Source organism: Aspergillus ibericus (assembly GCF_003184845.1).
Source record: "Aspergillus ibericus CBS 121593 unplaced genomic scaffold BO80scaffold_11, whole genome shotgun sequence".
NCBI classification, from domain to species: domain Eukaryota; kingdom Fungi; phylum Ascomycota; class Eurotiomycetes; order Eurotiales; family Aspergillaceae; genus Aspergillus; species Aspergillus ibericus.
The window spans coordinates 318930-344325 of record NW_020292109.1 but is presented as its reverse complement, the minus strand read 5'-3'; the positions used below and the strand labels follow the sequence as shown (position 1 = coordinate 344325).

Genomic DNA, 25396 nt, shown 5'->3' with positions numbered 1-25396 from the left:
GGCCCCCGCCGTGCTCTTTTCCACCAAGGAAGCCGACGCCGATGAGGTAAACCGGCGCTCATTCATTCTATGACAGGTCATTCCAGCCAAGACACGTGCTCCAGGCCGGTATCGCTCCAAGGATTTCGTGGATAGGTCACCCCCAGCGTCTCACCTTCCACGCCGTGATGTGCCTCGTTCTGGCCTCCACTGTTCGTCCCTTCCTCTCGGGTTTCAGCTGCGTGGCCACGCCTGTCAGCCCCATCGAAGCCGATACAGGAATCCAGGCGGCCGATTGATCGGTGAAACCAGACGCTGTCAACATAGCGACGCCACATTCGCCCACATCAGCAGACATCATACTGTGCGACGGACTTAGTGGATATGATTCGGACACGATCGAATCGCGATGCAGCTGAGCCCGAGAGGCGATCAGTTGGCACACGGTGGAGATAGCTGGTAGTCGCGGTATGCGCTGACTTCATGCTATCACTCGTATCCACCCAGATAACAACTCAGTCGATCGATCCGATCGAGACCATGAGCTCATGATGAGACAAGAAGGCATGCGCTACAATGCGAGCCTTCCAGGTCAAGTGTGGGGCGTCACCATTCAAGAGCGCGCCCGAATTCCACTCACGGGCATACCCGACCCGTTTCAGATCACTGGCGGATCGAGGCTGGTCCCATAGCGACCAAGCACTGTTGGTGCGGGCAATGCGAGCCGACCTGCGTTGGTGATTGGTAGGTAGATTCCAAATCTGATCCGCCATGATGCAGACGTCTCGATGGACGCCAGCTCCGAAATCCGGCCGTCTGGAATTGGCGGTGGGAGCCTTCCCTGATGGCATTGCTGGGCATTCTAGTTCCATGTATTTCCGTCATTGCAATGAGAGATCATGGCACTAGCATTGTTGCACGGGATGTCTCACCTGCACTTGGCGGACTAAAAGGCTAGGCAGCAGACGGCATTCCAAACCCTAAACCAGCCTTCGACACATTCCAGCTTGTAGACTGATGCAGACCATGGCTCGGAGGTTGGCAGCAGGTGACCATGTCTGTACTCCGTATGGAGTACTTCCTGTGCCATGTGCAAATGTAAGTGGTCCCAATGGGCGCAAGCACGACCATGTAGTAGTGCACACGGCCCGAGAGCCCAATGAGAGGTCATTTTCGTATCAGAAGCATCGATACTCCGTATTATGTGGTGATCTGCATGTCCAGCAATTAGTCATGGTTGCAATTGAGATGAGGAAAGCCGGATACTATGATCCATTTCGATCCAGCATTAGCATGACTGAAAGGGTCTAGGGTTGTTACATAATTCCTCTATCTTGAAACTGGCGAGCCAGACATCCGATAATGCTAGCAAGAGGGCCACATCAATGCAAGGTGCAGTTAGAAAGACAATTGACTTGGGATGTGCCTGAAGCAAGTTGGCCTGGCCACGTGCAGCGGCGGCGACAAGCAACCCATGCCGGTCAGGGTCATCCTTCTTCAACCATCATACCTCCAGCTAACTTCACATTGACTGAATTTCCATTTCTAGCAGCTGCGGAGATGACATGGGTTTCAGAATGCAATATCGGAAGCCACCAGTTATGCTTCTCCTCGTAAATGAGGAATCCATCCTCGGAAACAACCGTGTCTGCAGGCCAGGATTTCTGTCAACTGCGTAAGATTAGCAATGCCACAAACCCACCAGAAACAGCACGTACACCCGCTGCATGATTGCCTTTCTGCAGGTACTGATATCTTCAATGCATAGCTAGATGCCTCACGCAAACAATCCACAACCGACGACAGAGTGCGATGACAAATATTTGCTTTGTGCAACCAACAGGAGACTACAATGTGGTTCGGAGATGTGGCGTGGAAACACGCTATGGCAATTCGGAGGATGTCAACCGGCAAATGCACAACGTCGGTTATGCACCTCGAGCGTCATCACAAGATTGCTTGCGCACATCAAGCATTCCGTAGCGCCAACCTGACGGGCACCTGCAGCAGGCAATCATAGACGATCATCAGCAACCCCGGCCCGACAGCAGTGGCTGGCAGAGACAAACATGGGATTGCGAACCGCTGTCCCTACGAGCCGCCTGCATCTCAGGGGTTTGTCCTATCAACCTGCCTGTGTCTCCTTTTCTGATCGAGTGACACTGATCTCGCGTGGTGACGTCTCACAAGATACCAGACCTTCGTGCTGGGTCCGATTTGGTTGCAATGGATTTGGAAGCCACGAATTCTAGCGGGTGAAACTATCCATACAGGACATCTATTCAGGCAGGTAGTAACTATCAACTAAGCTTCGCCGCCATCCTCATATCCTCCCTCGTCAACTGGTCCCCCTTCTTCCGGATCGGACTCAAGCGGCCCATTTTTTGCAACTGCGCAATGATCGCTTCATCTCCGAAGTGGCTGTTATGCTCAAACTCGGGCTCTTCTGCATATGCAACCCGCGCCACATCCACCAGCATTCGTGCCGTCATCCCAAACACCCGGTAGCGGATTACCTGCTCGGCCTTCTCCTGTTCCTCCAAGCGGTCGATTACCTGTTTCTGCTCCTTATTCCAATCTTTCGGCTTGACCACCTCTTTAGGCCGAACCGGGACAAAAAACTGATGCACTACTCCACCGTCAGATCCAACCCCATCTCATCTCAGAAAAAGAGAACACTCACTCCGCCAATCCGACTGATGCCACTCCGTCCAAGCCCCCTTATACCAATCCGCCGGATCCCCGCCCCAATCCTCCTCATCCCTACTCCGGAGGAAATTCCGAAACGGCGCCGTAAACACCGCAGCCACCTCCCGCGCATCCAACCTAGGTATCAAGGACACCTCGGGATCGGCATTCTCACCCGTTCGCTCATCAAAAGAATGCAATAGCGCCACACACGGCCGAACTACCAGTTCCGTCCGCGCCAGATTAGCCGGGAACTCGCAGAGATGCTCGACCGTGAAAGGCTGCGACAGTTTCTGATTGGTATCAGGAAGTCCGATTTCCTCTTTGGCTTCACGTCGAGCCGTCTGGAAGGGCGTTTCTTCTAATGCATCGGCTTTTCCTGCGCGGGTCAGTGTTCTCATAGATACAATATATCCTACAGCCGTAGACAGTGGCCAGTATTCTCGACAAACAGGTTCTACACTTCGTATCTGCGAGACCCAGAAACAGAAAAGAAAAGAAGACCTACCACCCGGCAAAGCAGCCTGTCCAGCATCTACACCATCATCATCAGCCATAATCCATAATCCTAACCTACCCTACCTCATCTACTCCCCTTACGCATCCCCACCCACGTAGGAGAAGAAGAAGAAGAAGAAGAAAAACTCACACGAACTCAACGTCGCCGCCCTCATCGTCAACACCACCCTCAAATCCCCCCTCCGATCCGCATACAGCAGAACCAGCACGGCCGCACGTCTAGACAGCGGCACGGACTCATAATTCGTTGGTGGCGGGACATAGTTTCTTAATCGTGAGATGGCTTTCTGGGTTGTGAGGGTTAGCTTAGTTGGGTTGGTTACGTCATGGGGTAGTTCTTAGTACTATGTAGGAAGGGGTGGAGATGGGGTGTGACAATGAGAGGGGCATGTATATTTGATTGAGGAAGGGGAGATTATATATGTGGTATGTGTTGGGGTAGGGATGGGGGGATTGTTTGTACCTTTGATGCGAGATTCAGAGGTGGCATTATGCTGTTGTTGCGGCTGGGACTGTGAGTGGTAAAGGTGCGAATGATCCGGGGTTGGCGGCACAGTGGGATTAGGACTCGTTGGTGGCGGGGGAGGATTCGCATTGCAGGGGGACAATTCTAATAAATTAAAGCAGTGGACTAACTAGGTTCAGGAGAGGATAGATAATCAAGTAAATTGGGGTTTGGAATTGGTCTGGGGTAGATAGATCACTTGATAGGAGGGTAGAGAGTTGGGTGAGTGGTTAGGTTCCATGGCTTATTGCCGAGGTAGATTAAGGGCCGAAGGAGCCGCTCTGTTCTTCTCAACCACCAGGTACTCCGTACTAGGTATGTATGTATGCATGGATGGACGGATTATGTCTGATATCCATTAAATTTCCACTATTTTGTCCAGATCAACCGCCCAAGTATCTATTTGAGTTGGGTACATCACAAAGAAGACGGTTTAAAGGCTATAAGATAAGAGAACAGATGACGGTGTCCAACCATGGGATCCATAAAGCAGGAACAGGAAACAAACAGGAGTCTATCGTATACACACTAACACATGGGAGAAAGTAGGGAGGATGGGTGGGTAAGGAGAAAGGAGATCTATGTCACAGTTCATCAACGCGCAAAGGGGAAGAAGAATGATGGAAATCATTTCTTCTCTTCCTTGGCCGGGGCAGCCTGCTCGGCCTTCTCGCCCTCCTGCATGGCTTCAGTGGCCTCACCCGACTGGGTCTTGTACTTGGCCTCGTACTTTGCGTCGTCCTTGTCGTCAATGTCCTCGGTATCCTTGGGAGCCGCGACACCCTTCTCTTCGTTCTCGCTGTTCTGCTCGTTCTCCTCCTCGATCAGCTCTTGCTGCTCCTTGATGACCTCTAGACGCTGCTTGTTGGTAGCGGCGCCCTCGGCGTTGTGCACCTCGAGCTCAATCTCGTGGAACAGCTCCTCGGGGATGCTGGACAACACGGCCTGGAGAGCTTCGATCTGGGACGACATCTCGGCTTCCTTGCCGCCCTGGGCGTACACGTAGGCATTACTCAACACCAAGAGGGTGGATGGAACGCCCTGCTTAAGACGCAGGTCCAGCCACATCGACATGTCCTCACGCAGGCGAGCGGGTGAGACACCGTGCGTGCGGATACCACGGGAGGCGCTGGCCATCTGCAGTTCGGGAACGGACAGAGACTCGACACCCTCGTGGAAGATGGCGCGGTCATCGCGCTTGATCTGGCGCATGCGGTGGCGAATGTTGTACCGGAGCATGGCGTCCGTGCCGAAAGTGTTGAGGTTCATGTACTTGCAGATTCCCACCAGCTGAGGCCGGGACAGGTTGTCGAGCGTCAGGTCATCCTTGAAGATCTTGCACACCTTGATCACGTCTTCAGGAGTGGGTGATTCTCCCGTGGTTCTAATCTTCTTGAAGAACTCGGCAAACTCCTCGTTCTTGACGGTCGCAGCAGTGACCGGAAGACCAGACTCCTTCAATGTGTCCTTCAGGAATCCCGAAACCTCCTTGCGCGTCGAGCTCAGGCTCAGCGCCTTCTTCTCGCGCGCCTTCTGGCCCTCGTAGGTGCTAGGCAGCATGTTGGGGAACAACTTAAGGGCAACGGGGAGCAGCAACTCCGCGAAGGGAATGATGACGAACATGGAGAAAGGCACAAGGCGACCCAGATCCTTGACGGTTCTTTGGAGCTGCACACATAGGCATCGTTAGCGGAGATCAAGACTGACAGACCATGACGCCACTAACCTGACGGTGCTCTCTCCGGCTGAGTTCGTAACCAGCAGCCATCTTCAACGCGAGCCTGGAGCTGATCTTAACTTCCGTGGCCAGAAGCTTAGTGCCATCCCAGTAATGCTGGGCTTCTTTCTTGATTTTTTGACCGATGGTCAGTTTCTTCGGCTCCTTCTTCTCCTTCTTGCCCTCTACATCGGTGGCCTTGGTCGTCGTCAACTCAGCCGACTGTCCCTTGTTTTGCGCATCAATTTGAGACGAGATGGTTTGTTCAGGGTTGGATGCGACCTTCTGGACGCCCTTGGCACTGGTGGGCTGCACGGCATCCGGGGGGAGGGGCTTCTTCGCCTGTTCGGCGTTAAAACCGGGAGGGGGAAAAGAGTCTGAGGAGGATGTGGAAGTCGGGGGCTCTGTGGCATAACCGCGCTGCTGGGGGACGAGGATCGCGATGGCTGACAGTCGGGATGGCAGACCTCTGCCGTTGAATCGGAGGTTTGCGGCCGTGGTCGCAGCCAAGGCACCGGAAAGGCGTGGCCGGGCTGAATAGAACCACGGGTTAGCCATCCAACGATCAAACCATGTCAGAATTCAAAGACAAGAATCTGTCCACCTACCGATCAAATTGGGCCGCAAAACTGCATTGCCGCGCACAAGGCTAGCTGACCTCATTGTTACGGACATTGCGGAAACCTAGGGGATGGAGATGCTCGGAAGAGCGAGCGAAGACAAGAGAATGCGCAACAATTTCTGAGCCAAATGCTGGTATTTATCTTGAGCGGGGCACACCAAGTAGATCAGAAAAGAAAGGATCGGACATTAACATAGGAAGACAAGATGTCGTGGTGTTCGTCGTCTCCGAGGGTCTGGAGCAGAGGTGGCTACGCACGTGACCGCGCGGTGTCGGACTTAAGGTTTGATCGCCGCCGAACGTGAGTCCGGCCGGTTTCGCTACTGGAAGCTTCGACCTCCGATCTCACTAAGATGACTCAATCATTCCACTAACTAGTTAAACCAACTAGTTCGTAATCACTAGCCAACCAAAGTGATAATTATGATGTTGCTTGAAAAGAGTGTCATTCATGTAGGGCATAATCAATCATCACGCAAGTCTACGTCTCCAAATCATACGTTGCTAAACCAACATCATAGGAAAAGGCAAAAATAGGGGAAAGACAAGGTAAGACAACAAGAACGCAAGACAAAAAGAAGAACCCCAGTGTAAGGAACGAGTATGAGATGAATGGGTATCAGAGGGAAACAATTCCAATCTAGTCAGATCCGCATGTATGGTTATAGGCAAGACAAGGAACTCCAGACAGGTAAAAGGGAGGGCATTATGTATGGTGCTTCACGTATCGTATCAAGATCTTTCCCGGACCACAGAGTCGTTGGCGGCCTGACCGCTCTCTACACCAGTTGAATGGGCATCGAGAGGAGGAATCTGATCAATGCTGGCTTTTTCAGATCCCCCGCTGGCCGATTCTTCAACAGCCTTGAACCCCGATGCCACATTCGCAGCATTGTCGGATGTTAAAAGCGACGGACTGACATGGCCCTCCGGGGACGATTGCCAGCGAGCGACATCTTTCTTCAGCTCCTCCAGCTCTTTCTGGAAGCGCTTACCGAAAATGTCAATATAGTAGGTCGCACCGTTATGGACGCTCAGAATGAAAAGACCGGTCAGGAATAACCCGCTAGCCCACCGAGACCAGAACCACAGAGGACAGGGGATCATCGTCAAGATGGCATACACATATTGGATCAGCATAAAGGCCGGGGCCTGTAGCGATTCCGGGAGACTGAGAACGAATTTGCCGATCCAGGTCTTAGCATAGGACTTGCGGAGCCATGTGAAGCTGGTCGGACGTCCCGCAGCGATCTTTTCGGCACGACGAACTGTGATGAAACAGTGATACGCCAACTGCCAGATCATATAGGGGACAGTTGCCCATCCCATCATCTCCAGGAGGTTGAAATGGTTCGGCGAGCCAGGCTCGCTGAACTTGATTTCGTAGATTGCCGGGAATCTTTCTTTCAGTATCTCCGCGGATGTCATATGGACAAGACAATGCAAGGCCACGGGCGGCATGATATGGATGAACAGACTAAGTTCAAATCAGTTACTGATCAAACGTGGTGGAATTCGAAGCAAGCTTACCTGACCACCTTGTCCATACTGTGGAAGACCATCGAGTTGCGCCACATGGCTATGGCAACTGCGTTGTTGCCAAATACCAGACAGAACGTGCTAATAAATAGCCTCTTCGACTCGGGGAAGACCCAAAGGCTGAGCATACAGAGCATGTTGACGAAGTAGCAGAGATCAGCCAAGAAATAATGGTAGCCTCGCTTGTGGTACCGGTAGAAACGGATAGGCATGAAGTAGGCCAGTTGCACGCTGAACCAGATGTAGAAGTACTCCGGAAACCCTCCAAGGAGATAACCGCTCACAAGGATGTTCATGACACCGGCGATGAAGGAGACCTTCTCGCGCAGCGTAACTGTTGCGGTCGCGTTCCATTGTTTCCCGAGGCGTTCGACTCCGTCCCGCATACGGCGGCGATATTTGTCCAACTGTTCGTCTGCCGTCGGAACTCGTCTTTTCCACTCGCCCACAACGCGCTCCTTGGCATTTATCGAAGTGGACTTCAATTTCTCGCGCTGCCTCTTCACTTTATCCTTTTGTGCGTTGAGCGCCCGCTGTAACTTCTCCAGTCTCTGCGACAGAGAGAGGTTGTCCAGCAAATCAAACACGGTCAGTTGATCCAGAGGCGGAAATGTTTCCCAGTCATCGTGGTATGAGAAGGAAGGGTTGCGCGACAAACGCCCCGGCGAGGCAGGTGGCGAGTAGAAGGTATCAGCCGAGCCTAGAGCTTCTTCCGTTTCTGAGAGATCGTAGTCTGCTGTAGGTTGCAAGGTGGGCGAGCTGCTGCTAGCCACCGACTCCGGCTTCCTCGCATCGTAGGCGCCACCGTCCTCCATGATGAGTCTCTGCTGGAAGGAAAAGATCGTAGGACCGTCACGGGTGTGCGGGTGAGACCGACTAAGGAAACGTCCTATAGTTAGCATCGTCATGTTGTTTAGATAGAAAGCCAAGCTTCGGCTTAAAAAAGCGGTTCTGCACCAGTGCAGATAAACGTTGGGTAAAACAAGGGCGAGAGAATGAATGAATAAACAGAACAGGATCTCCGGGCCGGATGCGGATTCCTTATCAATCTAAGGCATGGCGGACGAGTCCATGGGTGACTTACCGACAAGTGCGGCGAGTGATGTCCTATTCAAAGGCCTGGCTTCGGAGTAGTAACTTTGCACGATAAGTCCAGCCAGTCTTGTTCAACGCTCGAAGCGCATGACCCTAAAAGTTGGGGAGCAGAAGGAAGGAGATGCAGAGTGTTGAGAGCAAGTTGGAAGGATGAGGTTCTCCGTGTGCACGCGTCGGCGGTTTTGGTTGGCTGGCAGTGAGTTGTCGCGCCTTTGGGGTTCCAGAACGGCGATCGACATATCGGGCCTCCCCGGCCAATCAGGCCACGCGCCATCCCCCACATGATTTGCCCCCATTGGATCCCATGGCTCACCTCCGGATGCGAGCCTGCCTCAGGCGGTTGCCATGGCTCGGTCAGGGTCTCTTTCATTTCCCATCTACCGAGTGCTATCTACGGAGTACAAAGTATCTAATTGCTAGTGCCGCCTAGTAGTATCTTTATTTCTCCGCATATATTGGATGTCTGTGCTCGATCGAATGTCGCCTGGCATTCGAGTGATCTAAGTTGATGGATATTTGTACGGAGTGCAAAACGATTCCGGGATAATGGTGGCCGATTATTTTGAGTCTCCTATCGACACCTAGGTTTCCCCTGTTGCTTTTGGCATCTCCGCAGGGGTGGCAAGGACCACATGGCCCCTTTCATACTGTCCCTGTTCCCTGGGAAATTTTTACCGCTTTTAGGATAGGCATCATGCACCTCCTTCGCTATGTCTCGAGCGATAGCTTCGCCTGGCACCGAGAACATGATTATGCATAACTAAGCTTGCCGTAGGAGTCGTCGATATTGACTCGACTCTGTCGTTAAGCAGCAGAAGTGTACCTGGAGCTCTGCATGCGGGTCACAGTCGAGCAGGTGTAACCGATAATCATCACGATCCCTCGAGCAGCTGGCAGCGGCTGTCCTACCCCGCACAACGCGGAATGGCGAGTATATCCCCGACAGAGCTCGTGTCATTTCCTTATTTACTTCACAAACCAGCAGGGAATCAGTTAATAAAAGATATAGCGCTCTTCTTCTGTTACTTGATCTCATATTCACAGCCAGTCGTGGGTAACGGAGGATAACAAAGGAAAAATGTCCCATACCACAAGAATTATATATATGCCACCTGCGCCACATGAATGCTACATAATCCCGTGTACATTGAGCGCAGCCAGCTTCCAAACCGAGAAAACACCAAGAGAGAAAGAGAAATACAACAAAGGGAAAGTGCAAGTGCTATGACCGGGAGATAAGAATCTTGGTACAAGAAAGACCGTAGAATATATACAGCGCGTTGGTAGAAAGGGAGTTTGGTCGTGTCCTCAACTCCCTATCATTAGTATCCATTGTATGGAAGCGACGCATGGGTGGGAGGAAGATTCCAATAACCAGATTGGGGATTTTGTCCAGCAGATGGAGCGGCCATTTGCTGGCCAAAGTAATCTGGAATGCATGAAGACTCGGCTGCATGGAGGTCCCTGGGAGCACAGGGGCCTCTGGTAGGCTCACTTGACAGCATCGGCGCAGCCATATTTGCGGAATATGTAGATAGTCCACTTTCTAAGGAGCTCTTTCGACTAATCGAGTGGCTGGACACCGGCGAAGGAGGATAGCAATAGTCCTGATTTGCGGGGCGTTTTGCCTGTTGGACCTCCATGGGTGGTAGACGCCGCTCATCTGAGCGTGCAGGCATATCGTTATGCGATTTCTCCGCAGTGGCCTGGGCTTCATTCTGAGCCTCGGGGCTCTTGCTACCATCCTCGGCAGATTTGGGAGCATCCGGCTTGCCATTGATGATCGGAAGAGACAGTTCGCGAGAGTTGGTGTTGACCGTCTGGTCCCGCACTTCTGAGAATAACAAATCCTCATCGAGATGAACGTGTGAAACATAGATCATGGTGTCGCCGCCTATTATAATGGTCAGTCCTTGAAGCGTTGTCTTGCGACCTTGATCAAACATGGCAGTGGGTACGTACTAATCTTTCCGTCTATGTATAACTCTTCCATATACCGAACGTATAATATCTCGTCCAAGATCTGTAGACGTCCCTCGGGTTGGATCTGACGCCGCACATCTTGGCCAGCATCCTTGAGTTTCTCGGCAGTGATCCCTCGACTCTCCTTCAACTCGCACAAAATATGGACAAGCAGCCTGATTCTCTCTAGAAATGTCCGTAGGGTTAATTAGCATTCAAACCTGTCATTTCATATGTGTAGAGGAAACGCGAAACTTACCAGCCTTTTGAAGATGGTCAGGCTCTCTATGCGTCACCCCAGTAGGCCACCATTCCGGCTTAGTCAATTCGGAGTCCATCTTCTGCGACGATCCTCCCGCAGCCCTCCGTCCATTGTACGGATGGTTGACCTGCTTGCGCGGCTCCACCAGCTTGACATAGGCCTTTGCAACGACTCTGCAGTTTAACTGCTGGAAAGCTTCGAATGCTTTCTCGTAATAGCGTCGCAGGAGCTCTGTTTGCCCAAGCCGAAGAGCGGTACGTCTTAGCGTCGGGGTAGGTGAAGCGGAGTCGAGATCCAATCCCATGCCCGAAAGTTCGTGTCTCAAACTGCGCCTATGACGCTTATTCTGCAGCGACTGCCATTCACAAGGAATAAGTCCGGGTTGTCTGGGTAAGCCCGGTTGATACCAAGTGGGTTGCAGTCCGAGGGACGGACTTGACATGAGCATTGGCTTCCCCGTGACATCGCCGTTCATGTGACCCAGTGTGTCTGTTTCGGGAAAGACCCCGGCTTGGTTACTACTTCATTCTTGGCTGGCACCCTTTCTTTCTTTCTTTCTTTCTTTCTTTCTTTCATCTCACTTACTGGCATGGAGACTTTGCAGATTGGGCTGCCACGTGGTGGCGACCGACTTCAGGAATCGGTCCTGCACATCCTCAGTAAAGATTGCCTTTTCGCAACCAGCGATAGATGGTGACGCTTCGACACGAAGCTCTCCATTGTGGTCAATGCAAAGCATCACGAAGTGTGTATAACGGAAGTTGACGGCAGTTGATGCACGTTGCATTTCCTGTTCATGATATGACATCAGTCGGATGACCCGTCCTAGTCCTGGTTGGAGAGCTTGTCCTTACCGTGTGGCTCGCCTGAGCAGTCATATCGTGATATGATAACATCTGTTGCTGGTATTTATTAGCTTTCGTCGACTGACCTATCGCACTGGTAGCACGGGCTGGACTTGTCATACTCTCTGTTATAGGAAATCGATGTCGAGCCCGAGTTACCTGCGCTCACTCTTGCCGACCACCGATAGTAAAAACAAAACAAGATACAACAACTTCACTTGAATGTTTATGGAAGCCAATGGGGTGTCGACGGCTTAAGAAGTTTCCTGGCTTTGATCTCCAAGGTTCGGGCAACGGCCTATATAGGTCTGGAACTACCAAATATATCGCGCCGAGGGAAAAAGAAATCATTGCCATCGGAGTAGTTGGCCGAAGGGCAATTACAGATGCAGACAAAAGTACGTTTGCTAACAGTCAGCCATTGGGTCATGTCATGGGAGTTCAACGCGGCCCTTTGGCACTTATGACGTGCAAACTAATGCAAGGAAAACAAATACATACAGGAAAATACTATTAACTATTACGGACAAGGCCCTATCGTCTGGCTTGTCTCCGTTGCTATGCGTGCATGGAGCCTAGTTATGCTTTTTTTCTTCTAGGCTTTCCCGTTTGAGGCTTACGTCTGGCTGCCTTAGCCCCATCTCCGATGGAGTAGAAAATCATCAGAGGGTTTATGAGGGCTCGAGCAACACGGAATGGCTGATTCGAGCATAAACAAAAACCAGGAAACATAGGTATGCCTCGCGGACCGGTTATCAGAATAATTACGTGGAATTAAACAATAACGCGGACAAGAGGGTCAGGACCAACACAGGCTATTCTTTTTAGCAAGGCACCGATTAACCCTACTTGAGATACGAAGTACTAAGTACGCGGTACAGAAGAATCTGGGCTCTCGTTGCTCCTCAGCACCTAGTGAGTTGAAAAGACACAGATCCAGATTATTGGGCTCCAAAATATAATGACAGCCATGCACTTCAGGGATCATGCATTTACGCTCGGCCTGGTTAAATTTCACCCGGGATACATGCCAAAGTGACCTTGCCCGACAATTTTGACCAAGGAACAGACTCATCTCCATCTACCAATCACAGATGTTTTTGGGATATGCGATGGTATGGATTTGACGCAATGGTGCAGCGAGCTGATACACGATAACTATCTCCTACGCTATAGCAGGTAAAGGAAGATCACATGGCACTGGAAGTACTCGGAGGTCGCGATCGAAGAGGAATGATAGGCCAATGCAGGCTCTTGCTAGCCTCTCATAGTCGTACGGCGAGCTGTGGAAATAATGCCGGCGCCCGTTCCCTCTGTCATCTCCCAAGCCTGCAGACCACTCTGAACTCTGACTGACAGCTAGATAGATTGGGTTGCTTAAGAGCGGCCTAGCAAGACTAGGGCTAGGCATGACGTTCCGCCAGTGGGAATAATTCCTTTGTCAGAGTCCTCCAATTTGGATTTGCCGGTGCTGATTCTCTTGCAGCCAGTACGGAAATTGCGGAGTTTGGGCGTAAGACCTCAAGGCCATACCGAGAGCCTGACCGCCGATCGCAGCCATACTTTGTCAAGTGTCAACGGTACCCATATTAATGTTTCATTAAGGTTCAACTGTATCGCCTTCGAGTGGAGAACGGATCAGAAAGACTCTCCTGGCGGCGGCACTTCAAAGCTAAAACATCACTGCCTTTTCCGGCCTCCCAAACAGACGCCTCTTCAAGCGACAGATTCGCACGCAGCTAGGCGTCTAGGAAAATTTGCGTCCTGATTGCTTTGGGGGGTGATTGTGCCATGTCCCACCCGGATAAGTTATCCACCCTCGGCCATTGGGGCCGGTCTTTCCATGCTCTGTGGAGCCTGCGTCAAGAACGGCTAGGCAGAAAAAGTAAGTGCTGGAGCACACGGGCCCCTTGGCTGTCTCGTCTCGCGATTCTGACCAGCCTGGCAAGCCACGGTGGACTGACGATCCACAGGATGCCTGCGTGGAACGCTAGCCGCTTGCTCAGTGGGCTCGCTAGAATGTCTATCGAGGAGAGGAACACGAAAGGAAAAGAAAAGAAAGAGGTTGATCGATATCCCTCATATTGCTGCGGGGAAGAGACTGCACCTCCATATTGCTTCTTTTATCGACCATCTGTCTGACCTTTCATCGGTGTTGAATGCCCAGACCATCCCGGTTGTAACCATCATAGAAGACATGCAGACGGTGAGACATCCACCTACGTACATCGTCATGCAAAGATGCTTCTTACCTGGAAACCCTGCATGATGGCTTGCATAGTTGAGTCCGAGCAAACGGTGACTACGGGGTAGAGCTGGCGAGGAAATGGGCAGCAAAGCCGAGGATGCCTCCTACTAACACAGTTAGAAAAATGACAGTGTGTCCTGGCGACAGCCGTCCGTCTGGTACATTACTCCTGCCCGAAGGAGACCGGACCCAGAGGATGTCACTGCGGGCTTGTCCTTGGAAGCCCGGTTCTGCGCTAGATTACGGAGTAGAGTCCGAGCACTTGCAGAAATCGATTCATCAGGCGAGTCCTGGTACTCCGACGAAGTGGAATAGCCGTCCTTCGCGCCATCCACCCAGCCCGGCCAATTGGGCCGTGGCTTGGGGAAAACTACGTATCAACCCACTAACGCAGATCATTGACTCGCTGTACACCGATCATTCGATCGATAGAATTCAAGATCCTTCACTTCGCGAGACATGCTGCGATGGTCGATTATTGATCCCCATCAAGGTTACACCCGTCTGCCCATGGGTCGACAGGTCTCTTGCACACGCCGTCCCGGGTGAGTCGCCACCGTCCGTCCTGATTTATTTTTAACATACGACACTATTTGCTCTGCACTAGTTGACAGTGGAGGAGACAATCCGAAACGTCGGTGCTTGCTCGACTTTCAAAGACCCGTTTGCCCGGAAAACCATGGCGAGGACCAAATCAGGTAATCCGCCGGACCCAGTCGCATTACATGTACTCCGCACCCAAGGAGCAGGTCCGGGGTTGATGGTTTCTCGCCTGAAACTGGCGGCTGATTGCCAAGCCCAAGAGGAGATTCGGCCTCGTACAGAGGCGACGAAGCCACCAATGTCCTGAGGAAGACAATGTATTCCAGCCATCTGTGTTCAGAGACAAGCTATCTAAACCGTTGTGGAGCTTAAAGTATGAAATACCAAGCCCCAGCTTTCCTCTTCCGTCCCGACTCCCGAGGGCCCTTGCGGACTATCAAATTCTGACAGGGTCCGGTCCAGGTCGACCATACTTTCGATGAAATGCTAATCGCGTGGGCGCCGCACCATCAATCATACGGAGACAAGGATGCCGCGGGTAGATATCTACCATGCATACTTTATTTGTAACAGCACATCGGCCTCCGCTTCGAATGACCTTTTACAGATTGAGGATCGCGGCGCTGGAGTAGGGAACCTCGATCTCCACCAACCCATCGTTGCCCACCGAGACCGCCTCGCCTGTCGTTACGTTCTGCAGTCGAACTGGCTTGCCTTGCGCCAGCTCGTAATTGTAAGACCATCCGTCCCAGGTGATCCCCGTGATGGCGTCGCTGCCGTTCGCCATCAGCCGCTGCACCGAAACCGAGGCGGCGTACGCCGACCCAGACGAAGGCAACTGGAACCTATACTTTGCGCTGGGTCTGCTCTCCACTTTCTCCGCGGTCGAATCAGTCGAGGTATAGTTGAACTCCACCATGTTGAGGACGGCCACTCGGACCAGAGAGCCATTGACATACGCGGCGTATGCGGCTTCCGTATCCGCGGCCAGCGGGAGATTGACAATTCGGACATCCTCTCCGCCGTGGAGCATGGCCGCCACCATGGCGTTGCCGTAATAAGGCGCCTTCGTGCCTATCGTGGTACGATTCGTCCCAACAGGTTGCCAGGAGATGTAACGATAGTTAAGTCCCTGGTGCATATGGGATCGACGGATGCTCTGCGAGGCGCAGTAAAGGTTGAAATCCACGCCCCAAAGCGCAGCCCCGAAGGAATTGGACAGTCCAGGCGCGCCCTCGTTGTACAAGGAGTTGGTCTCGCCCAGGATGTATGGAATATCCGTGTTCAGACCCTTCTCCGAGAGGATACGAGAGACGTTGACCTGCTGTGCGACACTTTCCACCGTCTTAGTATGGTTCATTAGTGTATTCTGCAGTGTCACTCCCGGCTGAGTGGCGCCCCCAATGTAGCTGCGAATCGCAGCCTGTTAGCAAAATCCGACCTGTACTCATTCCATTTCCAGTACAACTGGGGCTGGGGCTGGACCGGCAAACTCACTTGTGCTCGGAATTGAGGGCAATGTTCCGTCGCCTATCGAGGCCCTTTTCCCACGTCACCACGGGATTCAAGCTATTCGATACCCCAGCAAATGACGGCGCAATGTACTTTGATTCTGCGAACTCAGGGCACGCCTCGACCAATCTCCGCTCAATGGCTGAGGACTTGTTCCCCCATTCATCCACGTAATCCTGCTCCGTCCAGTTCGCCGGCCGCACAATGCCCTGCGCCGACGTCTTGTACAAATCCGGCTCATTGCCCAGTTCCCAGTACGCCAACTTGCCTCCTTCGAGCGCCTTACACGCCACGGGCACCGACTCGAGCATCAGCTCCACATCCGTCGAACTATTCTTTCCCAAGTTAAACCCATGGATGAACTTCGTCCCCGGCCAGGTGAAGTACGACTCAAAGAAGGCCGGTCCAAAGGACAAGATCAGCGGATAATCCGTAGCTATGCTGGTGATGTAGGTAGCATTCGTCGCTACCTGCAGATCCTTGTCATACAACGCGTAGTCCCTATCATCATCTCAAGTTAGCCCTACCCCTCTTTCCCCCCCCCTCCCCCCGCCTCGAACTTAACCACAGCTTGATATACAGGGTAAAAAAGGGCAATACATACTGCGTATTCCCTCCCACTCGAATAAACGGCTTCTCACCCTGCAATTCAGCCAGATTATCCAGTAACTGATTCGAGAATAAATTCGGATGTGATCGGTTTCCTACCATATCCCGCATAAGTATATATCGATACCATGGATGCACTTCCCCATTCCCATCTCCACTCCCAAACCATCAACTAAACCAACCCACAATTCCAAATAGGATAGAGGGGCAAGATGAGAAAAGAGGGGAAGGAAAAGAGAGGCGGGGAGGGGAAGGGGGCTTGTATTATACATACCGGCATAATCCGGAAAAAACGCAAACTCAATCGAAAACGACACGAACGGGTGCAGAACCGCCAGACCCGCGGTGTCAGGGACGGATGTACTCAAACGTATCGAGTCAGATTCCCGAGTAGTAATTCCCGAGGGAGCTGCGAATACACCTCCTAGGAAGAGAAAAAGAGGTGGAATTGTTGTCGTTGGATGCATTTTCAGGCTTAATTGTATCTAATTCAATTAATCCACTTTGATTTCAATATTTAGGAAGGGGGGGGGAGGAAGAGACGGAAGTCCTTCTTATATATATTAGTAGTATGTAGTATGATGCAGGGCTGTGAATGCGCTATTAATAATAATATAATTCAGGGTCTTTAGGGATGTGGGGGAATATAGCCGATGGGGGTAAATATCACTCCATTAGAATGATTGGAGGGGATACAATTGGCCGTGGGGGAATTTCCTCCGGTGCTGCGGGGTTGGAGGTAGGGATTGGGATTGGGATTGGGATTGGATTGGATTGGGATCGGAACTTGTGGCAGGGAGTTGTCACTGTAGATCGGTTTTGCTTGCTTAGTAGGTGACATGGACGGATCGTGGTTCGGCATGTTCATGGACCGAGGTTTGTGGGAAGGAAGGGGTTGCTGGTTGATCAGAAGAGAAGAGAGAACTAGGGGCCAAGAGCATGGACTACTGTTAGTACAATGTCATCCTGTCATCAAACAACGCAAATAACCATCGCATTAATCCGTAAACAGTTAAGCTGATAAAAACATGCTGCCCATCAAGCCATAGTTGGATATTCTACATAACATTGAAAGGGGGAAGAGCGGATTCCGCCAGGTGGTTTAGTTGTATTTACGGAGCTGATTGAGGAGTTAGTGATTGATTGATAACACCATGGGGAAAGAGGGGACGTACATCAAGGGTCAGCGATTTACTGCTGTTCTCCACCTGATCTCGGTAGATTCCCACCAACGCCTCACTGTTCTGGAATAGCCCGTTCTTCAAACTGATCACGATGAACTGCATTCCTGGCGCAGCGTGGTCGTGGATGTAGTTGGCGATACGGGCCACGTTGGTGTTGTCTAGGGCAGCGTCGACCTCGTCCAGCACGAAGAACGGCGACGGCTGGTAGGAGTGGATGGCGAACAGCAGAGCCAGGGCAGCCATAGTCTTCTCACCACCGGAGAGGTGCTCCATGTCTCGGAATCGCTTGAGAGGGGGCATGGCGTGATATTTGATACCGTCCAGGTAAGGTTCGTCCGAGTCCTCAATGTCGAGATAACTGTTTGAGGTTAGGTTGCTAATGCATCGAGATTCAAGTGATAGGCACTCACGCTTGTCCACCCAGCGGGTAGTTGGTGCTCTTGGTCAGTTCACGATAGATAGGGCCGATCTGCTCGGAAATGTGCGAGAAGGCCTTGTTGAAGAGATCTGATCGCTTGCGCATCGCTTCCTCAAAGTCCTCTTTGGTTTTTCGGGCATGCTTGCGAGATTCCTCAAAGTCCTTCTCCGTGGCCTTGAGCTTATTCTCCACGCTTTCGAGACGCTCCATGGCGCGCGTGTTGGGGGCCATCTTGTCAAGGTCGCTGTTGAGAGATCGGACTGTTTCGAGGAGCTCATCCTCTGCCTTGTCGTCATCCTGATGATGAGTTAGCTATGTTTCAGATAGGCAATCAGCCATATAACCTACCTTCTTGAGGGTGTCTCCCAGGGAGTCAAAGTCCACTTCAATGCCATAATCCTGCACAGTAAATGCCTCCCCGCTGCCGCCGTTCGCATCTTCGTCCACATCCATGGCATCCGGGTCTGCAGCCTGAACCAATTCATCGATGGGGAGTTGATCAAGAGGATCCGAATCCTCAGTCAGGGGAATATCGATGTCTTCAAGCTTGCAACGCCGGAGTAGAGCGTATCGACTAGACGAATTGCGCTGTATCTCCGCCTCGAGGGCATTGACGTTCTTGATCGTCCCCTCGACTTCTCTGCTGCGCTTCTGGAGCTCCCGGCGATGTTGTGCGAGGTTCTCAGCCGAGTGCGCGTAAGCCTCCCTTTGCTTTTCAAGTTTTTCGCGAAGGATGTCAAGCTCAGCATTGAATTCATCCAGTTGGTTTCGAATGTTTTCCTGCTCGGCCTCGAGCTCCTCGATCAGCTGCTCGTCGCGCTGGTGTTGTGCTTGAAGCCCGGCAACACGATCAGCAGTTGTCTGAAGGCGCTGCTTCTCGAAGCTAAGCTGATTCTCAATTCTACTCTTTTGTGTGGTGAATTCGAGCTTCTTCTGAGCAGCCTCTTCCTGTAAGGAGCCCTGCTGCACTTCATATTCACGGATATTGCTATACCCGAGGCGTTTGCAGAACTTCCGGTACACTTCATCCTCCACGCTGCTGACGGTTTCTTGGGACGTAGTAATCGTCTCATCGAGCTCTTCCAAGATTTCTTGGCGCTCAACATACTTTGGCCGTATTTCCTCGAGCTGGCGCTTCACAAAGTCCAGTTCACTATGCTTGCTTTCGAGGTTCCTTTCTAGGGCCTTCAGTTCCTCACGAGCGTAGGCGAGACGTTGCTCAAGTCCTACCAATTCACCCTGCAGCGTCTCTTCCTCAGTACCCCGGCGGTGTCCCTTGGGCAGGTTGCCCAGGTCAGCCAGTAGCTTGTCCTTGAGCTTGTACAGATTCTCCACCTCAGAATCCTCCCAGCGCTTCGAGTTCTGCTGAGGGCCGCGACCACCAGTCATCAAACCACCCTTGTGAATCACAGTCCCATCGAGAGTGACAGCCTTCGCATCGATATTCCTTTCGTAGCACAGGTACTTGGCGGTTGCCAAATCGTCGCACACAATAGCGTTTCCGCAAGCGTAGCTGATGGCTCTAGCGACCGAGTCATCATAATCAACGGTCTCGATGGCCGGGCGCATGCCCCGATGCAGACCCTTCAAGTTGGAGTTGAATGCCTTGACCTGAATCGTCTCCAGCGGAATGAAGGTCGCCTGGCCAGCTCTTTGATCGCGAAGGTGCTGGATGCACTCCTTCGCCGTCTTTTCGTTGTCGACCACGATGGCATCAAAGTGCCGACCAAGCACGGTGCTCACTGCTTCAGCGAACTTCTTCTGCTTCGGCTTGCAAAGATCACTGACACGACCTTTAACGCCCGGGAAGATCCGCTTGAGGGTCGAAATCAGCTCCTTAGCTCGAAGGTCCCTTTCGGACTGCTTCTTGCCATCGTCAGCCTCGAGAAGCTTCTTCAACACAACCTGGAGCTTCTCCTCCAGTTCCGTCCTCATCTGTGAAACACGTAGCCGCTCGGAGGTAAGAGCGTTCAGCTCCTTCTTCTTGCGTTCGATCTCTTTCGACGTAGTCTTGACAGTATCGGTGACAGACGACTTGCGCTCGGCCAGTGTCTGTGTTTCGGACTCCAGGGTCTTAAGCTGCCACTCGGTACCTTCGAACTTGCTCTTCAGGCTGTTGTAGGCTTCCGCTTCAGTCTTGCGCTGACGACGCAGATTGTCCAGGTTCAACTGTTCCGCCGACGATCTCTTGTTGACCTCTTCTTTGAGCCGCTTGTACTCCCGTTGATCAGCCTCGCTCAGCTGCCCACCTTGTTTGCTCATCGTCTTCTGCCACTCGGCCTCCCACTGAGCCTGGGCCTTCTCGACGACCTTCAGATCCTTCTCGAGCTGCTTGGCATTTGCGGCCTGGGCCTCGCGCTCTCTGGTGATTTCTGCAATCCGGGAGGAGAAGCGATCGACCTTCTTCTTCGTAATATCGACCTTTTCATCCACAGGCACCAAGGCATTCGTAGACTCTTCAATCTCTTTCTCCTTGGCGACGATGTTCTTCTCGGCTTTGGCAACATCCCTTCCCACTCTTGCATGGTCCTTCTTCGCATCCTCCACATTCTTCTCGTATTTCTCAACACCGCGGCGATATTCCTTGAGCTCATCCTGGTATTTCTGAATGTCCGCACTGGAGGCATCGATCAGACGCTGGAAGTGAAAGAGCTTCCACAAGATATGCGTAATAATGGCCTGGTCGCGCTCCTCCGCCTTCCTCGCATAGTTCTCGGCCTCGCGCTTTTGCTCCTGGTACTGTTTGATCTCCGAATTGATACCTCTGCGACGGTTCAGCTGGACGGTCTGTTGCTCCGCGGCTTCCTCAGCCTCCGCCTTCAAGCGCTCATATTCAGCCTTGTATTCCAAACTGCCGGAGATCTGCTCAATCAGCCGGGTCAAATCCTTAGGCGACTGCGAGGCAATGGCCTCAACATCACCCTGGAAGACCAGGAAGTTGCGCGCCTTGATCAAGATGTTCTCCGACTCGAGTGCCTCATTATACTGCTGCGCCGTGACAATGCGATTGTTGATCCGGTACTCGCTGACACCCGCACTGGTGATGGACCGCCGCCATTGCTGCTCCTCGCCCGCATCGTCCTCGTACACCGCCATGACCCAGGCAGTCCGGGGGTCGTTCGATCCGCTCGGGTCCTGTGACTGTTCGCCGTCGATTCCATCCTCCGCTTGATCGTCACCGTTGGCCTCTGTCTCGATGGCGTTGCCGCTCGCATCCACCTTTGACGTGCGCAGGACACGACCGCGGTAGACGAGATCGCGAAGGTTCGTGGATCGCAGATGGGACGACTTGATACCTAGAACGAATGAAATCGCATCCATACTATGAGATGTCAGCACGAGGTTTTCCGCGAAATGACTAGAGATACACACGAGTTCGACTTTCCGGACCCATTGGGTCCGATGATGGAGGTGAAGTAGGCATCACCGAATAGAAGCACATGGTGACCCTTGTATGATTTGAAGTCTAGCACGAATGTCAGTGCATTCGTCGGTGATGGGTGGAGGATGCCTCATACTAAAAAGCTCGAGACGAATGAGCTTTCCCATGTTGCGACGGACAGCCGCGTTTCAGCGACTGTGGGGAGGATAACAGATCGCGAGGGAGGGTTATTGATGGTTGTTGAGCTTCGCCTCAGAGGTTTCTCAGAGGTTAGGCGGAAGGCTGGAACAGCCCAAGGCAGGGTCGGGTGTTGTGGAGGGGCTCGCGCAGTGGCTATCTCGAAGTCGCGTCACGGACGGCGGTTGATTGATTGATTGATTGGGGGACGCGCTGCGGAGGGTCACGTGGCGCCGCATATACTACGGACCCCGGCCGCGGCTGACAGGCCACAGTCTCTACCTTTTACGTGTTTTTATGTGGGGTGTGGTGATTGTTCGGTTTTCATTGTGATTCCATATGTACATGGTGGCTTGGCATGAAGGGATTGCTGCGACGTACCGCATCGCAGGCTAATGGCAAAGGAAATGGCAAAGTATAGAGTAATTAGACATCAAAAGAAGGATATCATGGCGAGACCGGATAGCTCGTCCTCAAGCTCACATCAGCGCCGGAAACTCACGGGGTTGCCGATGAGCATAAAGTCCCGCGAGACGAAACCGCCGGAATCCATGCGCAAAACGCCCTTCTGGCCCTCAACCTCCAAAAGGATAAAGTCTTCCTGGCTAAAGATTTGCCGGACAGACCGGAACAGTCTCCAGAATGCCATGCTCGTCCTTTTCAAAGGATGCCTAAAGAAGCTCACCTTCTCTGGCTGGCCATGAGCCGCAGCTTGAGGTCCTGCGTTGCCAGCGGAGTCTGGAAGCGTATCCATAAGCGACTCTGGGAGCGAATCCGGGGAGACCACCAAGCGGCGGGAGAAGGCTATTTGGCGTGGCAAGGCGTCAAACTCGTAGGGCTTGCGGAAAGGGATCATGCTTCGCACCGTGAAGCGAAGATGAGTGTGGCCATTGATAGGAAGGGCCTTTACAGCCTTGATCAACCGGGTAGTTTTGAAGAGAAACACCGTACCCATCACGCTCATCGTTATGCAGATACCGCCAAACAAGCCCTGCTGCCACATAGGGAGAGGCACGAGCGGGTCGCGGAAGACCGCGTTGGAATTGTACACGGAGTAGGCAAAGCAGAAAGCGGCGATACCGTATGCACCCAACACGTAGCCACGCTGTGATGGTGCCCGGAACAACACGATCTCTCCCTCCTTAGCAACCTTCCGTTCCAACTTTCCGAATCCCTCAGGGCGTCTTCCGGCGAACTTCAAGGAATCTTCAGGCTCACGCGGCTTGGGCGCGGCCTGTTTGGCTCTGCTGGCGGCCTTGCCGGCGGCCTTTGTTCGCGATGCGCTAGAAGAGAAATACCTCCATGCTGGGCTGGAGGACTCGAGAGCGGAGAGCGTGCTTCGAGGGCATTGTTGGGAGAATGCCCGGAAGGCAAAGGACCGGGCAAACATGGTGTCGACCTAGCTTCTCCGATGGTTAGAATCAGGTCAAGATGCAGGCGGGCAAGCAGCCTCCGCGTTCGTTGAGCTTCACATCTCCAGACTGGCAGGCAGACCGCGCAACGACGCAGGCAGCAGACAACAGAGAAGACTCACCAAGGGAGGAAGCGAGGGGAGGGCAATGGCTTCTTGATAAGGCCAGAAGGTCAAGCCGTTGTTCTCCGCGGCAGAAAAATGTTCCCGTCCGGGCGGCCGGTGAAGCTCCCAACAACCTCAACCATCTCCGCGCTGACCCTTCCGATCGCGACGCAATCCTCCGGCTTGGACGTCTACACCGTTGAATCGCAGATCGCGACATTACCCCGAGCTCCTAGAGTCCCCGGTGATTCTGTGCGGCCCCGTTAGCCTGGTGGTGGGTATCTGTTGATCCCATCAATCCTTGTCCGCCGACTCCAACTCCAGCGCTCGCGATCCCGACGATAACCACGCCTCGGAGAACACCCTCCTCTTTCCATTCAAGGACCAGACACATCCTCGAACAGAATGGCCTCCAGCTTCTCTGTGTGCCGGCTTCCGGCCGCGCTTGCCCGTCGCCAATCCCGGGTTCTCAGCACTTCCAAGCGTGAGTTTCCCGCCGGAATATATTCAGATATCAACTTCCACTTCACCACCACCTCATTCTCGTCCACTTCCGCATAGCAATTGCCCTGCAATATCCCCCGCTAACATTACATTCACTCCCAATAGGTCTGGCCTCCACCTCAGCCCCCCAGTTCCAAAACCCCGCCTACCCACTGTATCCGTCTGTCATCCAACTCCTCCACGAAAAGGGCATTCCGGAATCCGAAGTGTCGAAGATCCCGGCGTCCGGCCCCAAAGGCCGTCTCCTGAAGGGCGACGTCCTCGCCTACCTGGGCGTCATTCCCGCCGACTACCCCTCCGCGCAAGCGGCGCGCCTCTCCAAGCTCGCCCACCTCGACCTGAGCAACATCAAGATCGCCGCGCCCGTCAAGCCCGCGGAGCCCGCCCCCGCCGTTGAGAAGCCCGTTGCGCGTCCCCCGCCGACCACGTCGGTCGCCATCTCCGTCTCCCTGGCTGCCGTACTGTCCGTCCAGAAGAAGATCCAAGAAACGCTCGGCGTAACGGTGCCGCTGTCGACGTTCCTGACCCGTGCCACGGACCTGGCCAACGATGATCTGCCTCGGTCATCGCGCGAGACCCCGTCCGCCGACGAGCTGTTTGAGGAGATTCTGGGCGCCGAGCCAGTCAAGACTTCTCGGGGCGAGTACATCCCTGAGCTGAATGCTGAGACGGCTCAGCCGGTTAAGCGCGTGCAGAAGAAGGAGGCGGATCTGATTGACTTTTTGTCCGGAAAGGTGGCCAAGAAGGTTGCTGCCAGAGTTGCGGAACCTTCGGTTGAGCCGGCGACGAACGTGTTCAGCTTGACGGTTCCCGTTGCCGAGGAGAAGAGGGCGAAGGTTTTCTTGGACCGCGTGAAGGAGTTGTTGACCGTTGAGCCTGGCAGGCTGGTTCTATAGATATTATCCAACATTTCTTTTCCTTTCTCTTTCCATTTCGTGCTGTAAGTTCTACGAGAGATGTTCCATCTTGGATTAAATCCCAGCTAATAATATCTTGCTCTCTAGTATAAACATCAAGAAGGTAATGAAATAAACTACCTCCCCCGCTTTCCAGGGGAACTGGTCCTGGGTGGTGAAACCCCAACTTGAAATACTACTATAGAATAGTGGGTCAATGCGACTCTTTACTCTTGCCCATCTCATTTGTCTCAATATATAGAAGGAATATGTACTCGAGCGCTGTGTTGTGTCAAATTACATCTACACTACTACTACTACTTTGTTTCAATTGTCGTAGAGAACGACAATTGATCATACTATCTCTTGCTTCGTAGTGTACCAATCCCCCGAAGCTCTGAGCATGCATGAAGTGAGTGCAATACGACTAAATAGCCACCAGAGGAGGGAGGGAAGGGTAAATACGTCTTGTATGTATTGTCATTTCATCATCGAGTCTGAGTAAAGAACAGGTAGGTAGGTAGGTACATGATGCAATTATGGGGAGGTGTTTGTTTAAGGTCGAGAAAAGTCCCACCACCGTTCCGTATAAGCAATGAGTAACGCCTCGTTCTGGTCAACCTAAGCCGAGGAAACACCATAAGCGCCACCGCTGATATTCATTCCATGGATAA

The 25396-nt window shown here is 52.7% G+C and overlaps 9 protein-coding genes across 9 annotated transcripts; 2 read left to right on the top strand and 7 right to left on the bottom strand.

Moving 5' to 3' along the window:
- Positions 1-2279: 2279 nt before the first annotated feature.
- BO80DRAFT_402752 (NUDIX hydrolase) lies at positions 2280-3895 on the bottom strand (the record flags this gene model as incomplete). Its single annotated transcript, XM_025717620.1, has 5 exons — positions 3650-3895; positions 3317-3473; positions 3176-3202; positions 2663-3046; positions 2280-2608 (listed from the first exon to the last, which is right to left on the bottom strand). Exons 1-5 carry the CDS (start codon positions 3779-3781, stop codon positions 2280-2282), a joined length of 1029 nt encoding a protein of 342 aa, XP_025577271.1. The 5' UTR covers positions 3782-3895.
- Positions 3896-4035: 140 nt separating this feature from the next.
- On the bottom strand, positions 4036-6224 carry BO80DRAFT_463179 (MRS7 family protein). Its single transcript, XM_025722573.1, has 3 exons — positions 6017-6224; positions 5418-5941; positions 4036-5359 (listed from the first exon to the last, which is right to left on the bottom strand). Exons 1-3 carry the CDS (start codon positions 6081-6083, stop codon positions 4319-4321), a joined length of 1632 nt encoding a protein of 543 aa, XP_025577270.1. The 5' UTR covers positions 6084-6224; the 3' UTR covers positions 4036-4318.
- Positions 6225-6434: 210 nt separating this feature from the next.
- Positions 6435-8637, bottom strand: BO80DRAFT_377720 (glycerophosphocholine acyltransferase). Its single transcript, XM_025716709.1, has 2 exons — positions 7561-8637; positions 6435-7507 (listed from the first exon to the last, which is right to left on the bottom strand). The coding sequence occupies exons 1-2, from the start codon at positions 8475-8477 to the stop codon at positions 6763-6765; spliced, it is 1662 nt and encodes a 553-aa protein (XP_025577269.1). The 5' UTR covers positions 8478-8637; the 3' UTR covers positions 6435-6762.
- Positions 8638-9662: 1025 nt separating this feature from the next.
- On the bottom strand, positions 9663-11995 carry BO80DRAFT_423398 (DUF2841 domain-containing protein). The gene is made up of 6 exons (XM_025719048.1): positions 11856-11995; positions 11743-11790; positions 11474-11678; positions 10886-11377; positions 10627-10812; positions 9663-10558 (listed from the first exon to the last, which is right to left on the bottom strand). Exons 2-6 carry the CDS (start codon positions 11764-11766, stop codon positions 9987-9989), a joined length of 1479 nt encoding a protein of 492 aa, XP_025577268.1. The 5' UTR covers positions 11767-11790; positions 11856-11995; the 3' UTR covers positions 9663-9986.
- A 1339-nt stretch (positions 11996-13334) lies between these two features.
- BO80DRAFT_21821 (uncharacterized protein) lies at positions 13335-13976 on the top strand. The gene has a single exon (XM_025714368.1). The coding sequence runs from the start codon at positions 13525-13527 to the stop codon at positions 13873-13875; it is 351 nt and encodes a 116-aa protein (XP_025577267.1). The 5' UTR covers positions 13335-13524; the 3' UTR covers positions 13876-13976.
- A 1149-nt stretch (positions 13977-15125) lies between these two features.
- On the bottom strand, positions 15126-17112 carry BO80DRAFT_351356 (glycosyl hydrolase family 79 C-terminal domain-containing protein; the record flags this gene model as incomplete). Its single annotated transcript, XM_025715579.1, has 4 exons — positions 15126-15933; positions 16022-16537; positions 16641-16740; positions 16920-17112. 4 exons carry the CDS (start codon positions 17110-17112, stop codon positions 15126-15128), a joined length of 1617 nt encoding a protein of 538 aa, XP_025577266.1.
- Positions 17113-17618: 506 nt separating this feature from the next.
- Positions 17619-21960, bottom strand: BO80DRAFT_500717 (cohesin subunit SMC1). The gene is made up of 6 exons (XM_025724251.1): positions 21766-21960; positions 21620-21713; positions 18596-21569; positions 18240-18544; positions 17821-18187; positions 17619-17765 (listed from the first exon to the last, which is right to left on the bottom strand). The coding sequence occupies exons 1-6, from the start codon at positions 21794-21796 to the stop codon at positions 17748-17750; spliced, it is 3789 nt and encodes a 1262-aa protein (XP_025577265.1). The 5' UTR covers positions 21797-21960; the 3' UTR covers positions 17619-17747.
- Positions 21961-22117: 157 nt separating this feature from the next.
- On the bottom strand, positions 22118-23395 carry BO80DRAFT_402734 (uncharacterized protein). The gene is made up of 2 exons (XM_025717619.1): positions 23341-23395; positions 22118-23209 (listed from the first exon to the last, which is right to left on the bottom strand). The coding sequence occupies exon 2, from the start codon at positions 23194-23196 to the stop codon at positions 22291-22293; it is 906 nt and encodes a 301-aa protein (XP_025577264.1). The 5' UTR covers positions 23197-23209; positions 23341-23395; the 3' UTR covers positions 22118-22290.
- Positions 23396-23464: 69 nt separating this feature from the next.
- Positions 23465-25029, top strand: pdx1 (putative pyruvate dehydrogenase complex component Pdx1). Its single transcript, XM_025724250.1, has 3 exons — positions 23465-23806; positions 23932-24766; positions 24831-25029. The coding sequence occupies exons 1-2, from the start codon at positions 23728-23730 to the stop codon at positions 24720-24722; spliced, it is 870 nt and encodes a 289-aa protein (XP_025577263.1). The 5' UTR covers positions 23465-23727; the 3' UTR covers positions 24723-24766; positions 24831-25029.
- Positions 25030-25396: the final 367 nt, after the last annotated feature.

Coding starts and splice junctions, on each gene's coding strand:
- BO80DRAFT_463179 (XM_025722573.1), bottom strand. CDS start 6,083: ATGTCCGTAACAATGAGGTCAGCTAGCCTTGTGCGCGGCAATGCAGTT. Junction 5,942..6,016: donor TTTGCGGCCCAATTTGATCG/GTAGGTGGACAG, acceptor GGTTCTATTCAG/CCCGGCCACGCCTTTCCGGT. Junction 5,360..5,417: donor GCCGGAGAGAGCACCGTCAG/GTTAGTGGCGTC, acceptor CTATGTGTGCAG/CTCCAAAGAACCGTCAAGGA.
- BO80DRAFT_377720 (XM_025716709.1), bottom strand. CDS start 8,477: ATGACGATGCTAACTATAGGACGTTTCCTTAGTCGGTCTCACCCGCAC. Junction 7,508..7,560: donor AGTATGGACAAGGTGGTCAG/GTAAGCTTGCTT, acceptor ATTTGAACTTAG/TCTGTTCATCCATATCATGC.
- BO80DRAFT_423398 (XM_025719048.1), bottom strand. CDS start 11,766: ATGACTGCTCAGGCGAGCCACACG. Junction 11,679..11,742: donor CTGCTCAGGCGAGCCACACG/GTAAGGACAAGC, acceptor TATCATGAACAG/GAAATGCAACGTGCATCAAC. Junction 10,813..10,885: donor TGACCATCTTCAAAAGGCTG/GTAAGTTTCGCG, acceptor GGACATTTCTAG/AGAGAATCAGGCTGCTTGTC.
- BO80DRAFT_21821 (XM_025714368.1), top strand. CDS start 13,525: ATGTCCCACCCGGATAAGTTATCCACCCTCGGCCATTGGGGCCGGTCT.
- BO80DRAFT_500717 (XM_025724251.1), bottom strand. CDS start 21,796: ATGGGAAAGCTCATTCGTCTCGAGCTTTTTA. Junction 21,714..21,765: donor CATTCGTCTCGAGCTTTTTA/GTATGAGGCATC, acceptor CATTCGTGCTAG/ACTTCAAATCATACAAGGGT. Junction 18,545..18,595: donor TGGGAGACACCCTCAAGAAG/GTAGGTTATATG, acceptor ACTCATCATCAG/GATGACGACAAGGCAGAGGA.
- BO80DRAFT_402734 (XM_025717619.1), bottom strand. CDS start 23,196: ATGTTTGCCCGGTCCTTTGCCTTCCGGGCATTCTCCCAACAATGCCCT.
- pdx1 (XM_025724250.1), top strand. CDS start 23,728: ATGGCCTCCAGCTTCTCTGTGTGCCGGCTTCCGGCCGCGCTTGCCCGT. Junction 23,807..23,931: donor GGTTCTCAGCACTTCCAAGC/GTGAGTTTCCCG, acceptor CACTCCCAATAG/GTCTGGCCTCCACCTCAGCC.